We start from the raw sequence: 14,391 nt of genomic DNA, 5'->3' as shown, positions 1-14,391 counted from the left end.
GATCTCATCACCTGGCACTTTAAAAACCATCTGTGAGACACTCCCTGAAGAATGTGAATGAGCGGAGAACCGTGAGTCTAATAATACTATCAAATTTAGATGTGCAAGACCAAAATCTTCATGAAGTTTCAGCACTTTACAGGGATCTTTAAACTACATCCACAGACCAGTAGTAGCTATGAAACTTCTACTGTACATCTGCAAAGAGCCACAGGTTAGCTATATAGGTTTCTTCTCTGTTCCAGCTTCCAACCGGTAATTAAAAAGACAACTGCTAAAAACCCTGACCTTCTGAGTAATAGTTTTCTATATATACCAGTTTCCCTACCTGCCATACAGACCCTTATGATTACCGAAGCTGACCTCCTGCATAATCCATATTATGAAATTTCACCAAGGGAGACCCATGTCAAGTCTTTAACACCTGACTAAAAGATATGAGTTTTGATTAAAAACCATCAAGCAATGGAAAATCTACCACATTTGTAAATAAGACTTTTCCATGTAAACTACTACTAAATTCATTACTTAAAATTAGGCTTACTAGTTTGATTTGATTTGATAAGCCTCATCTCTCAACTACAGGATCAACCTGGGACAGATTATGAAGTCCTCGGGTTCAAATATTCTCTTCAAGTCACAGGTCTACTATGACATGAAGAACTTCACTCCCATTTCCCTTGCAGTTATATACCTTGAGGCAGAGTCATTCCTCAAACTGTAACCCTGTCATTTCAAAACCTTCTCTTAGATGAAGTAAACGCTACCGAACTGCTTAATTTTATTCTGTGAGGGAGGTATTCCAGACACCAAATTGTTTGGGAGCTCTTCTCAGAGCCCTTTTTAGCTTGTCAGCACCTTTCTCATAACAAATCTTGGGCACCACAACTAGACTCAACACTCTAGTAACCAAAGTTCATCCACAGAATACATGTACTTTGTTATTTATATATCCGAGAATCACATTTTCTCTCTGAGCTGCCAGTTTGCTTTAGCACCTCATGCTCAGCTGACTGTCAACCATGGCAACTTAGTCTACTTCTAAAGTTGTCATCTACATGGTGATTCCCATACTTTTCACTCTAGTCATCTGCTACAGTTTTGTTCTCTTTCAAATTATTTGTGAAGATACTAAATAAACTGATTCAAAAATATGTCCTTTTAAATTTCTTCAAATACATCACTTAGAAAATTATTTTTCATACCTGGCATTTTTATACCCCTCTGTATGTCAAATTTTAGCCCACTGTCATTACACTGGCAAATATTTTAATTGGAGCACTAAGTCAGATGCCTTAAAGAGTTTAAGTATATTGTTTTAGAAGTTTGTCAACTGAAGCTGTAATCTCCTAAACAAAACAGTTTGACAATTCCCATCCTCTAGTGATGTTAGGATCAACATCATGTTTATTAACTTCTCATGTCACCTGGAAGACTTAGTAAATCAACTTTTCAATCCTTCCTCTTTAATCCAACCAAACACAATAGATTTAAAAGTGAAATACCAACACCTTACTGTAGATACTAATGCCACACTTGTGAAGCCATTTGTGTGCTGTGCAGCCAGGAGAACTATCAGAACCTGATCTACAAAGAGAAGTCAGATGATTTTTTAAGAGTCAAACTTTTGGCATGTATACTGAATGACATGAGCAAGGGTACAGTAAACATTTGTTAAATGAATCAAAAGGAAAACGTTACTATAGAGCCCAGTGGCAACAAGATGAGTCTTAATTTTGTGAGGAAATCAATGAAGACTCCTAAAAACTGCCTTCTGCATCAAATGACAGTTAAAACACAGAAGTTTTTTAAGAGAAAATAAATATGCTAGCATTTTGACAGGAAATAGTAACTAATAAAGAACTCTTTCCTCTGTTCCCCTCCCAAAACAGAATACTGGCCTTTTTAAAAAGCTTCAGAATTAAAAATTTTATCCAACTTCTCAGCAAGATTCCCCAGGCTAACACTGTTCTGGGAAACCAAATGCCAGTAGCAGTGACAAAGTCTTCCCCTAATCTCTGGCAAGGCTGTTGGGGCTTGTCCTAAAGAGAGAGGCAGTGTTTGCACAGAGATTTGTATGTGAAGTTTCTGGCTCCTACTTCTGTGCTTAGGCCACACACATAGGGGAGGAGCAGTAAAGACATTAAGATAAATGGAAATTATAAAAACAAGTTAGAGAGTTTGAAACTAGAGGGTCAAAGGAAAGCAAACCTGCTATTTCATTTAAAACAAGTAAGAAGGGAAGTAGAAGAAAAGGAACAGAAAGCAGAGAAAGGTAAGGAAGGAGAAAATGGAGCCAGAAGGAGGAGGCAGGAACTTAGGCAAGGGAAGTGTTACAATCAGCTGATTAATTTAAGTGTTGGAATAGCACAAAATGTATTATATTCAATTAGACTATCCCACTTCAAAACTGGTTTGATTACAGACAGCATTAAGCAATTTAGATTGTTTTAACTGAAACAATTTTTCCTCTCAGACCTGTTTATGGTGCTTTATTTACATGCTGTTCTTTGCTTGTGTAGCAAAGCTAGGTCAGCTTCATGTTCTGCATTACCAGAGCTGTGTCACATAGACTATGCGAGCTACATGGAGGGTGTCAGTATAGAACAAAGAGATTTTTTTAATCCGCTTTCAAAATGCAACTAAAAATATCATGGAAAATAAAGATGTTATAAAAATCACAGATATGTCCCATTTTACAATGAAAATTTACATGAAAAATGCAAGAACCAAACCGTGTCTTTACACTGCACATTTGCCATTAAGTTTAAAGTCCAGAACTAAGTGAAATAAGTATGATGGATCACAATCACCCTTGCTGAATAACTTGATCTGTTTTACATGTGAGGGAATCGAACAGCCGTACAAAGGCTAGAGAAAAGAAATATAAATGTTTCTGAGCAGAGCCTACTTCACTATTGGGCAGTAGGATTATACCAGATTACATCAAGGTTTTTCTTCTGGCATCTGTCAAGCATAGTAACCAATGTTAATGTAGAATCTGCTCCATATTTACCAGTCTGATCGTTGAAGTTTCCAACATTCTTATGAAATAAATATATTACTGGCCACTAGCACATAAACTTGGTATAATATCAGAAATAGATTTATAAAGTATTTAGGTTTATTAAGGTTAAAATTACTGAGTTAATAGAGAATAGAATAGACAGCCCATTATACAATTGTTTTCAAATGGCATGTTTGCAGAGTTGGGGATCAATGATGGTACTTATAAAGGGCATGAAAATAGGAGATATTAAAAAAAATTAATCCAGGAAAGCTTTAAGGCAGCAACAACTGCTGTCATCCTGATAAACAGAGCGTAACAGAATTTTTAGAGGATGTCATTAAGAAAAAGCACCCAGGAAAAAACAAGCAAGAGAGACTGGTATCACCAGTAAAACGCAGCGAGCTCTTCTAGTCAGGCTGGAGCAGAAAACTCTTAGTAGAGGCAGACAAGGCTACAAGTTCAACACAAGAAAATACTTCTCCAGTCCTCCCATTTTTTACTCACAAAACATAGATCGGATGTCCTACAGACACTTTCCAGTTCCCTCTTTTGTGTTGAAAGCATGCATTTTCCATTCAACCAAAAGAAGTTTGATGGCTAAATCAGTTAATTGATGATTAAAAGAAGCCTGTTGTCACTGCAATTCCTTCTGCCTTTGCTCTTCATGTGCTCACAAGAAATACTTCCACCTACATTTTTCTGTACACAACACTGTCCATAGGCAAAGGGCAGATCCACACAGTGTTCATACACTTAGGCCCCAAGACCTCCAAACTCTTATGCAGATATACTGCCTTCAGCAAAATATTTTAGCCATTTAAGAAACACTGGAACATTCAGAAAACCAAAACTCCATTTCAAAATAAGGCAAGTCATGAAATCACATTAACACAACACAATTAGAGACTACATTTCATGCCACAAAATTGACATGAAAGTGAAATGACTAAGGAAATGCACATTTCTGATCTTAAAAGTCTTCAAAAGTGATACTGTAAAGTGTATTAGAATCTAAAAAATTATTTTAGAAATGAAAATTAAAGTACCAGAAAAATAGAGGCATTAATATCCTCTGGAAAGCCTAAGCAACACAGTGCTATGCTACTGTCTGGAAGTATAATAGTATATACTGAATTGTATGAAATCTAAAAACCCCTCAGAAAATAAAAGCAGCACTTGGGTTTCCATCTTTTTAAGAAGTTTCAATAATCAGAAACACAATCCCCACAGCAACATGTTTCTGAATTTTGCTTTTTTCCCACCTGTGAGCCTTTTGTTCACCAGAGGAAAAGGTTGAGGAGTTTTCATCTTTGCAAAACTGTTCCTTAAAACCATACACTTGCAGCTGTTTTGGAAATATTTTTGTATTAACTCTAGCATTTACGCCAATAATTGGAAAGGAGACAATGCTGTTAAAGTTTAAAATAGTGGGAAAAAAAACCACGTTGCTTTGTTTCTTCCAAGGAGCACTAGTATTATAATTAATACTCTAGTAACATTTCCTTTAGGAAATCTCACACACACAGAGCCAGCTGCTGGGCTTGCTCCTTCTGGTCTCAGCCCCATGAGACATCTAGGTATGCACCTATTTCCAATCAAACAAGTAGTCCCACTATAATGCACAAAACTATTTACCTATTTAATTATAGGCAACCACTTTGGAACCCTGTTGAATCAGGGCCTTTGCGACTACTTTGAATTATCCTGCAATAAAAGTCATAATGGAAAAATCTAGGAAGCAAAAAGAAACAAAAAAAAACAAATTAAGAAATTAACAGAAAATTTTCATAATGCACCTTGCTTAGGTAAGTCTAATTTGAATTCTTCTATATGGTTGCAGTATTCCTCTTGCTGTTTCCACAAACCATCATTCCTGATGTACACTCACAAATGAATTAATTTTAACAACAACAACAAAGAAATCCCCCTCTGCCTTTTGAAAGAAAAAGTTTCTTTATTAGAAAGCAGAGACTGATTTTTCCAGCAAACAACGGATTTCTTCAAAGATGCTAATGGTATCCGATACAAAACCAGCCAGGAGGTAGTAACTTCAGAAAAAAATAAGTTTGAAATGTATGACTCCCTTTTCAATCAATTCCCAGCAGTCCTCAAACGCAGAGTTTTTACAACTACAAAAATACATGTTCTTTGTAAACAGGAACAATGACTGGCAGCCCCAGAGGAAGAAAAAGACTCTCTAATCTCTCCTCAGGCAGAATAAACAAAGTTCTGCCATCTCTGAAAGCTCTTAGTTAGAAACTAATGGATGAACGGAACAATAATCTCAGCCTGAAAAAAAAAAAAAAGCCCTATAAAACCAAATAAAAGATTGCTCTTCCCTGTTTGATGTCTCTGGTACACTTCAGCGGTGCAGAAGAAATATCTGGACAAACCCAACAAAAGCCCACTTGCACTGGTAGTTATTTGACCAACCAACCAACAGCACTCGGAGGGAAAAAGATAAACCTGAAATGAACCTGCTAAACAATATACAGAATAACTAATAAAATACACCCATAATTTAAAGGAGATTTTGGTGGTAGCTCTGGGTTAAAGTGATCAGTGCAAAGTGTCACACCTCCTTGGCAGTTTCTAACATAACCTGAAAGGTCATATTTATTTGCAACACAACAATTGCTCAGCCACAGAAGCTGCATGTTTCTGAAAGAATCTGCAGTGGATTGACTTACACTGTAAAAGCTGTTATCTTCGTCCAGATGGACTAAAGAAGCATGTATTTAGAATAGTGAAAATTCAATGGGATTTTTTCACCCTGGGGATTTAGACTGCTCCAGGACAAACACTGCAGTAATAAATAATCAATTTTATATTATTGAAAATAGCAAATAGCCAAGTAGAGCATAATGACAGCCTTTGATGGAAGTTAACGATAAAGAACTGGGATGAAAAGCATGGAAGCCCTTGTTCAAGGCAGCCTCAGCTCTGAAGAACACACTTATGCAGGCAAGCATAGGTAGGAGTTTTTCTAATTTTACGTAAAAGCCAAGTAAGCCCTTAACGCATGTGCTGTGCTTTTTGCCACCACGAAACTTGCAACTAATCCACACGGGTTATTTTTTCCACAAGCAAGCAAGCCTCCAGCAATTCTCATGTTCATCAGAGCTACAAATTGCTGTAAGGGCAAGTTATTAACATAAGCTCTTCGTCAAATGAGGTTCTCAGAAGAGTCTAAGACACTGATTAACAAACAGTGTAATTCCTCCCTCCCCTGCCTCCTATTTTAAACCAGGGCCACAGTAGATCGGGGTTTTGGTTTTTGTTGTTGTTTTGTTTTTAGAGCTAAGTCTGAACATGGTGCCTGGAGCAAGAGTGGGCGAGAGCTCCATACCCTGCAGATCTGAGGGGCAGCTTTAGGGTTGGGGGAAGGACAGTTGGGAGCTTCCATCCAGCCGCTGTTGCCCAACTTTCAGGAGCAGATGGAGAATGACTTTGGACACACACACGCTCATTTCTGCACGTTTTTAAAATTTAGGAAACCGTTGTGTTCTGCACAGGCATTAAGCATGATGCGTGTCTCCAGAGGTCAACGCCAGTACACTGGGAGTGTGTTCGGCCCTGTGTAATATACTGCCCCCTCTCCTGCCCCCTTCACTTACGTGTTCCGCTTTTTTGAAACCCAACGGTAGGTAAAATATCTCCATACAAAAGTTTCTTTCTATACATTTCAAATTTGATCTGGTTCCAATATATATCATTGGAATGGGAAGTTAACCATCCTGGTGTATACATTTCTCATAACACTTTACAAAAGACATATTCCCCAACTTGCCTCATGCACTCCACACCTTAACAATAAATATACAAAGCAGCCTTCGTTCCCCCTCTCCACACGCACGCTTTGTTCAGCGATCCATTTTTCTACACCACCAAGCTCACTAAATAAACATGACGAGCAAACCTGCGGCACTCATCCCGACCCAGGGCTGTTTAATGTATGCAATTACACTAATCTGCCCAGAAGGCTGCCAGTGGAAACCAAATACGAGAACGTCAGCATTCCTGACAAACGCGCCACGCTGCAACCCAGCGCAACAGAAAAAGCTCCTTCACAGACCATACTGGACTCCTCAGAGCAGGAGGGTTTTCGCTTGCTTCCACTCTAGAGGAATCACAGATACCTCCCTTCAGGTAACCGCACAAGGAGCTCAAGAATAAGGCCAAAAGGCCCGAACCTTTTCATATCTACACGGACTATCCGGTGTCCTAATAAAGGCTAGGCTCTTGGCTGCAGGAAACGAAACTGTGATTTAGATAAAGATAACAGACTCCAGCCCCAAGTTAAGTGGAGCAGGTCTACCATGAGCGCTACCTACAGATAGGCTATTTAGTGCGGAAACCACTGAACTAGCATCACCCTCCTCCTCACTAGGGCAACCGCTATGCTTTTTTGTTTATTCCAGACCACAGCTGAGGGACCTGTCAAGGAGGAGTCAGATCAAGTCTCTCCTATTGCCTCTTCAGGTCCTCTGCCAGATCCAAGCCTTTTCCTTCTCCCATGTCTTAACCACCTCTGCCAGATGTGGTTAAGCCATGCTACTCCTGCAACTGTAAAGATGCCCTTGATTCAGCAGCCTTGCTCCTGACTTTTTTTGAGTTGTTTTTTTTTTTTTCAGGAAATTAAAAGCAACGTTGCATGCTCATGGAAGGCTGGTGGATCCTTGTTGATGTACTGGTGACTCAAATGCTTACAGTGAAACAAAACTCCCCAAGTTAAAAATCTTCATGGTGCATTTATAAGACTGTTTAAGATGGTCAGTGTTAAGGCAGCAATACACTCTGCTATTTTTCATGATTGCTGAAGTTTTTCACTGAAAGAACTACTGTGATAGCCACTATCTATCTGGCTAAACTGTACTTGCCTGCAGGTTTAAACACAAACCTGCACAGTATCAAAAATGACTCAAAGATTAAAACCAACACGTTAAAAGCAAAAAATAAATACTACACCTGAGGAAATAAGGCCTAGCCAGCTGGCACCTTTTCACCACAAAATATCCTAATTAACTAGGGCCAATAATAAGGCTGCATGAGAAACAGAAAGAAATTTTTTGTGCTTCTTTCCTATGTACACGTAGAAATCAGCCACCAGGAAAAAAAAGAAAAAAGAAAAAAGGAAGAGGAACAAACACACGAGAAGTTTCCGAATCTTTTCATCTTCTAAAGTCGCCCTGCACTAGAAAATAATTATTAATAACCAGGTTTCCATAAACCACAACCTTTGCATTGAGACTTAAACACATCAGTAATATTTATGCTGCATTAACATCTGTTTTACACCCGTCAGAAAGAGAAGCGCGAAGACTGAAAAGCAAAAAAAAACCCATTCAAACACACCACCCCCCCACCCCCCCCGGCGCAGCCCCCCGCGCTCTGCCCTGCTCCCAGCTCCCGCGGAAGGAGCTCCCCCCGCGGGGCGAGCGGCCGGGACCCCCGACCCGCCCCGGGCCCGGCGGCAGCCTCGGGCCGGCTGTTCACCGCAAACCCGCGCTCCCAGCGGAGCCCGGGGCCGGGCGCGGGGGCCGGGGAGAGCGGGGGGGGGCGGGACGCCGGTGCCCCCCTCAGCTGCCCGTCGCAGCTGCCCCCCGTCCCGTCCCGCCTCCCGCCGCCGCACGGGCACGTTGAGTTGGAGCCGCCGGCGGCACCAGGCCGAAGCCCCCCGCCGCCGGTGGGTTCGGGCTCCGCGGGACACGCCGCCGCTCTCCCGCCGCGGGGGCTGCTCTCCCAGGCGCCCAACCGGGCCCCCCCCCGCCTGCCCCGTGACCGGCCGAGGCGCCGTGCGGCACCTCAGCCCCGGGGCGTCCGGGCAGCCCCCCCCGCCCCGCCCCGCCCCGCCGCCAGCACACCCGTTTGTCCTCTCTCCCTCCCTCCCTCCGCCGCTGGTGTCGCAACATCTGCCGGGGCGGCCGGCACGGCCCCGCGGCCGGGGCAGGTGGGACGGGGCAGAGGGCGGCAGCGGGCGCCCGGCCGCGCCGGTCCCGACCCGACCCGACCCCTCGTACCTGTTCGCGACCGCCGGCCGCCCCGGCGCCGCCGCCCCCTCGCTGGGCGGGCTCCTGACGAAGAAGCGGGAGAAGGTGCTGTGCCAGGAGGAGCCGGCCCGCCGCCGGCTGCCCCCGCCAGACATCGCCGCGGACGGGACGGGACGGGAGGTGCCGCCAACTGCCGCCCGGCACCGAGTCCCCACGACGGCGGCAGGCGGCGGCGAACACCTCCCTGTTCCCTCCTCCCCCGGCGGGGGCGGGGCCGCCGCTCCGCCTGCCCCCTGCTCGCCGGCGGGGCGGCCCGGCCCGGCCCGGCCCGGGGCTGGCGGAGGGCGGGAAGGGCGAAAGCTGCGCCCGGGGAGGCGGGAGGCCGGGCCCGGCTGGGGCTGGGGGAAGGCCGGGGCAGGGGAGGGGGCAGGCTGGGGAAGGGAAAGGCGTTTCACCGCTCTCCGTGCCGCGGCCTCCCGTGCGGCGGGCGGGTCGAGGAGCGGCTCCGCCGCCTGCGGCCGGGCCGGGGGGGCAGTGTCTGCCCGGCGGGGCGCGCAGGGCGGCGGGAGGGAAGCGAGGGAAGTCCCGGCCCAGGCAGCCTGCCGCCGCCTCCCGAGGAGGGGCGTTGGGGGGGTTCTGGGGTGTTTGGTTAAGTTAATGGGGCGTAATTAGGGTGAACAAAGAGAAAAGATCAGAAGTGAAAATTAACTCTGTCCTTTTTCTTACAGACAGCCTTGAGAGTTTCTACTCCTGCCTGACTGCAAACACCAACGCTAGCCTCCTGTTTTTAACTTGTGCCAACTTTGAGATGCGACACGTTTGTTAATGCAAAGTCACTAACTGGCCTGTCCTGGGCTGGGCACCGTCTGGCTGCCACGAAACATAGATGCCTGTTAAGCCAGCACGGTAAAATATTTCCATCAAATAAAGGCACACAGCAGCAGTAGTCCTCCCTCCATCGCTTTGGGATAAGTTCAGGGTGTTCCTGCTGATGAAGATGAGTGACTTGGAGGAACAGGAGTCTCTGGCCTTTCGAAAAGATTTCTTCCTAGAAAAGAGTTTGGGTTTTTTAAATACCAAAACCTTAATTTTTCTCCTTCTGAGAACTGCAGCCTTCCTTGAGTTAACATCAAACTATCCCTACCAACAGAGATGACCTTGCCATTGCAACAACCCGGTGACAAATATTATCCTTGTTTTATAGATGGAGGTGATGCACAAAACCTTAATGATTCACTGAGTGTGGATTACTGGTAAAATAGACTAACCTTGATTTAGGATTTTAAATTAAAAACCACACTTTCTCATCTGGATGAGCATCTGTGCCGTTCTTTGTGACTGCCTGCACCTCACACCTTTTTAACTGCTCCCTTTTGCACTGTGCCATCTCACAGAATCACAGAGTGGCTGAGGTTGTCGGGGATCTTGGCAGGTCACCTGGTCCAAGCCCCCTGTTGGAGCCAGGCCACCTAGAGCAGGCTGCCCAGGACCATGTCCAGACGGCTTTTGGATTATCTCCAAGGATGGAGACTCCACAGTCTCTCAGTGCCCGTGCTCACCTCTTTTCTCTAAGACTTTTTTTCCATTCGTTCACCTCAATCCATCCCCTCTATACCAAATGCCTCTTTGCCCGTATTCTTTACCGCTGAGCCATGGTATCAGCCTGCCGTGGCTGCAACTTGGGGTGGATATGAAGCTGGTACTCTAGGCCCATCTGCAGAGCAGTAGCAATAAAACAGCCTGGAAATTACTGGCTACTTTTCTGTCAAATCTCCACTGCCTCAGCTATGAGCAAAATCTTTAAGAAATGCACAGGCAGCTCCCCTTCGTATTGCCCAGGTCTCATCGAGCTTTGATGTGGATTTTAAAAACACAGACACAGGTGAATATTGGACATATACTTAAAATCTTTACCGGTCAGTCTGAGTTGGGACTAGCTGGTTGTTTCACAGGTTACAAAATGTAGCTTTATCATGGTATGATTACCAGTCACAAAACTTATTCAGGGGACCAATACTTACTACACCACAAGGTCCTGTCTAATTCTCAGTGTCCAGACAAGGAGCAGACCATTCTCTCAGTGATACAGATGCCCCAAACGTAGCACAAACCATGAAATGTTTCATTCCAGAACAGTATAGAGAAAAAAGAAAGCACATTTTGAGAGTAGCTACACATAGCTGCCGATTCCCAGGGAGATGGCAAATCAGGGTTAAAACTACAAAATGTAACAGCAGCGCCTATGGAACATTATAGAGGAGACACTCCCTCTGACATTCAAAATAACAGTAATTAAGGCTCCAAAACCAAATTAGAAGAGTGGCAATTTATTGGGACTGCACAAACAGGCTGCAGGGAGGCTCAGGCTCTCAGTGACTGTTTATTACTTTTAATTCTTTTTTGCTGTGTACATCTCACAGTTTCCCTACCTATTGCTTAAGGTCTAATCCCTAAACTGTAGCAAGCATGAATAAAATAATTAGCATTTATAAAGCATCCGGTATCTTCAAAGGATTTAAGCATTAATTAATCCTCATAACCACCTCAGGATGTACTTAAGTATAATATGGTGAGTGGTTTGCACGCAGAGACAGAGGCAGTCAAAACACCTAGCTGCATCCAAAATCTGTCCACACTCTACCAGCGAGGCGCCTGGAGGGGCATCCCAGCGCAGCATGAGACATTACCAGGGCTGTGCTCGTCCAAGAACAAAGAGCCAACCTAATCAGAAATGCTAATCCCAAACAGTAACATTTTGTGCTCAAATCTGTTTCTCCTTTCTTCACAGCATCTAATACAGAAACATACCAAATGACAGTTGTACTGGAGGCACATAAGTAGTATCTAATCAAAGTAGTGAAACTATATCAAAGATGAACATAGCCCAGGTTAGATAATCCCTCTCTTTTTCCAGACCCTTCAGTAATTGAGTACCACATGATTTAAGAGTAAATAATTTTGACACATTTAAAATAATAAAACGTGAACCGCCAGCAGAGTTGCCAACAGGAACCCTGCTTTAGATCTACACCTTCCGTGAAGGGAGAAAAGTTAGGCTTTTACCCAAAGATGCAGTATGTGGCAGGTGGCCTCGCATATTAACACAGCTGTCATTATTAACAGCAGCACCAACACATGCAAGCCAAAACAGATGGGGGAAACAGGTTCCTTTCCCCCTCAGATTAGAGTACTCACATGTGGCCCATACGAGGTAATATGGCATCACCAAAGGCAGCGAGAAACCATTAAAACAGTTGCAGACGGATACAATGGCACAGAAGAGGAAAACATCAAGCTGAGGCTCTGAATACATTTTTTTTTTTAATCTCATCCTGCCCAGAGTTTCACTTGAATCAGTATCTCGAATGAGAGAGAGGAGGGTGCTACGTCTATTCCATATTCACTGATTTTCTGCTGCAATTCAGATTATAATAGTTGTGCACAAGGTAAATCTCCCCCTTCTCCTTGCTGCCTTAAAATGAGCAGATGGTAAAATTTTAATTGTGCTTGCTGAATTTCCTCCTTTTTACGGGTCTTTAAAATCTTGAGTCAAATCTTTTGTTTTGTTTGGATCCAAAAAGGAAAGCAAGATTATGAAGAGCCCTCCTCTCGCACCCAGTTTTAGAACTTTTCCAATACATTAAAGTCATAACTAGGGAAAAAATACAGTCTTAAAACAACCAAACTAAACATTTTCCCTGCAAGCACTTTTTAGCACAACTATTAAATGAAAAAAACCCTCAGACTGTTTGCATTGTTGGGCTGCTACAATAAGAAACAAGAGTCTACCTTTTGATGTACAACCCTGCTAAACAAAAGGACAGTTCAGTTTTCTGTTTCATACGTGTCTAAAGTATTTATTTATAAAAATATTTTGTATATCTTGGCTACTTTTTCTTGTTAATAGGCAATCCTATTTCCAGGCTCTTTCAGAACGTGTCTACAGGTAGATGTGGCACAAATAGCAATAGTATTTTGATTTCCTTAATATTTCCTTACCTATCGTTTTCCTTTCCAATATATAATATATTATGGCAAGGTTTCTAACAGGTGTCAGGAGACCTAACAGAATAAATAGATGCACATAATGGAGTCATCACATGTAATATTTCCTAGCCATTTTTCACAATGTTAGTTGTCCAGATGTTGAAACAAATACTGATTGACTTGAAAATCTCTAATCTAGGCTTATTCTACAATGAAGGAGAACAACAGAATTGAAGATCTGGGTCTTGGATATGTTATTACACAGATGAAACATGTTAGCAAGGATTTCTAGGACGTATTTTCTATCCAGCTATGACCTTCTGCTGTAAAGCATGCCCCGCGCAGATCCCAGCAATCCTCATCCTTTAACCGTGAACACACAGTTCCTCCATTCGATTTACTGAAAATCGCTTTAAAGAGCGCAACATGGTCAGCTGCTATTGTTCAAATGCCTTTGTGTCTGGAGAAGACAGCTGGAAATAACTGTAATTACTGAGAGCCCTAACTGTGTTCTTTATTATTTTGGATAAAACTTACACACTGTGCCACCTATGGCCAAAGTTCAGTATAGTAATTAAAAATCTTTAAATCAACTTTCTGGAAGGCCTCTTCTATTTGTTTTCCACACTATAATTTGTGACACATTTACCCAGTAGCAGAAGTGCTAAAAAGGAAAACTAATTGTAAAGAACAAATAAAAAATGACCAACACACCTACAGAACCTCTTTTAAAATAGACTTGCGCTGCCCCTGGGCATGGAGCAAAAAGCATTCAGAAGCCTCATACTACGGTGGCAGGCATGCACCTAACTACGTTAGATGAGGACCAAAGTCCTTTTCTGTTAAAAATTCCAACAGAATTGATAACTTTCAGCTGATTAGCACAGCTTGTCTGGAAGAGTTTCAAGACATTTTTGATAGCACCTCATATCAATTACACTCGTGTGAATACAAAGATGAAACTCCCTTGTGCTCTTACCAATGCTAATCACTGCAAACCACACTACCCTAACTGGAGCTCAAGAAAATCTGCATTTCATATAATGAGGTCTCTGTAAAACCATCCTATTCTGGGTTCTGCTTCCTTGCTAAACCAATCTGTATATTCACCACCACCCCTACGGAAAAAAATTATGGTTAAACAAAGTGCTTCAGTAAGCTAATTTCATCCAACTTCTAACATATATTGTATGTATGGTAAAAAGCAGTACAAGTAATCTAGTGTCCAGAAGAATGCAAGAGCTTTCAAAAAGAGGTGTCTTACATGCAGATAAAGGAAATCCATGAAATACATAACCAGCAACTTGTACAAGAAGAATATCTTTTGAATATCAGATTTGTAGTTAAAAAATGAATTTACTCCTTTCTGTACAAATCTACACACACTTCCAATTATTAAATGAA

At 43.0% G+C, this 14,391-nt stretch overlaps 1 protein-coding gene and 1 long non-coding RNA gene across 3 annotated transcripts in view; one reads left to right on the top strand and one right to left on the bottom strand.

Moving 5' to 3' along the window:
• CRYBG3 (crystallin beta-gamma domain containing 3) overlaps positions 1–9,227 on the bottom strand; it is a 91,937-nt gene extending 82,710 nt beyond the window's left edge. For both annotated transcript variants that reach the window (XM_074857028.1, XM_074857037.1), the window contains exon 1: positions 9,031–9,227. In XM_074857028.1, coding sequence (XP_074713129.1) covers positions 9,031–9,155 — 125 coding nt within the window. In that variant the 5' untranslated portion in view covers positions 9,156–9,227. The remainder of the gene's footprint in view (positions 1–9,030) is intronic.
• LOC141938356 (uncharacterized) lies at positions 8,976–10,309 on the top strand. Its single transcript, XR_012627228.1, has 2 exons — positions 8,976–9,105; positions 9,729–10,309. It is a non-coding gene; the product is annotated as an uncharacterized LOC141938356 (long non-coding RNA).
• The last annotated feature ends 4,082 nt before the right edge of the window (positions 10,310–14,391 follow it).

The sequence above is a fragment of the Strix uralensis genome, chromosome 2 (genome assembly GCF_047716275.1).
Source record: "Strix uralensis isolate ZFMK-TIS-50842 chromosome 2, bStrUra1, whole genome shotgun sequence".
Lineage (NCBI taxonomy): Eukaryota > Metazoa > Chordata > Aves > Strigiformes > Strigidae > Strix > Strix uralensis.
This window is presented reverse-complemented; position numbering and strand designations above follow the sequence as displayed.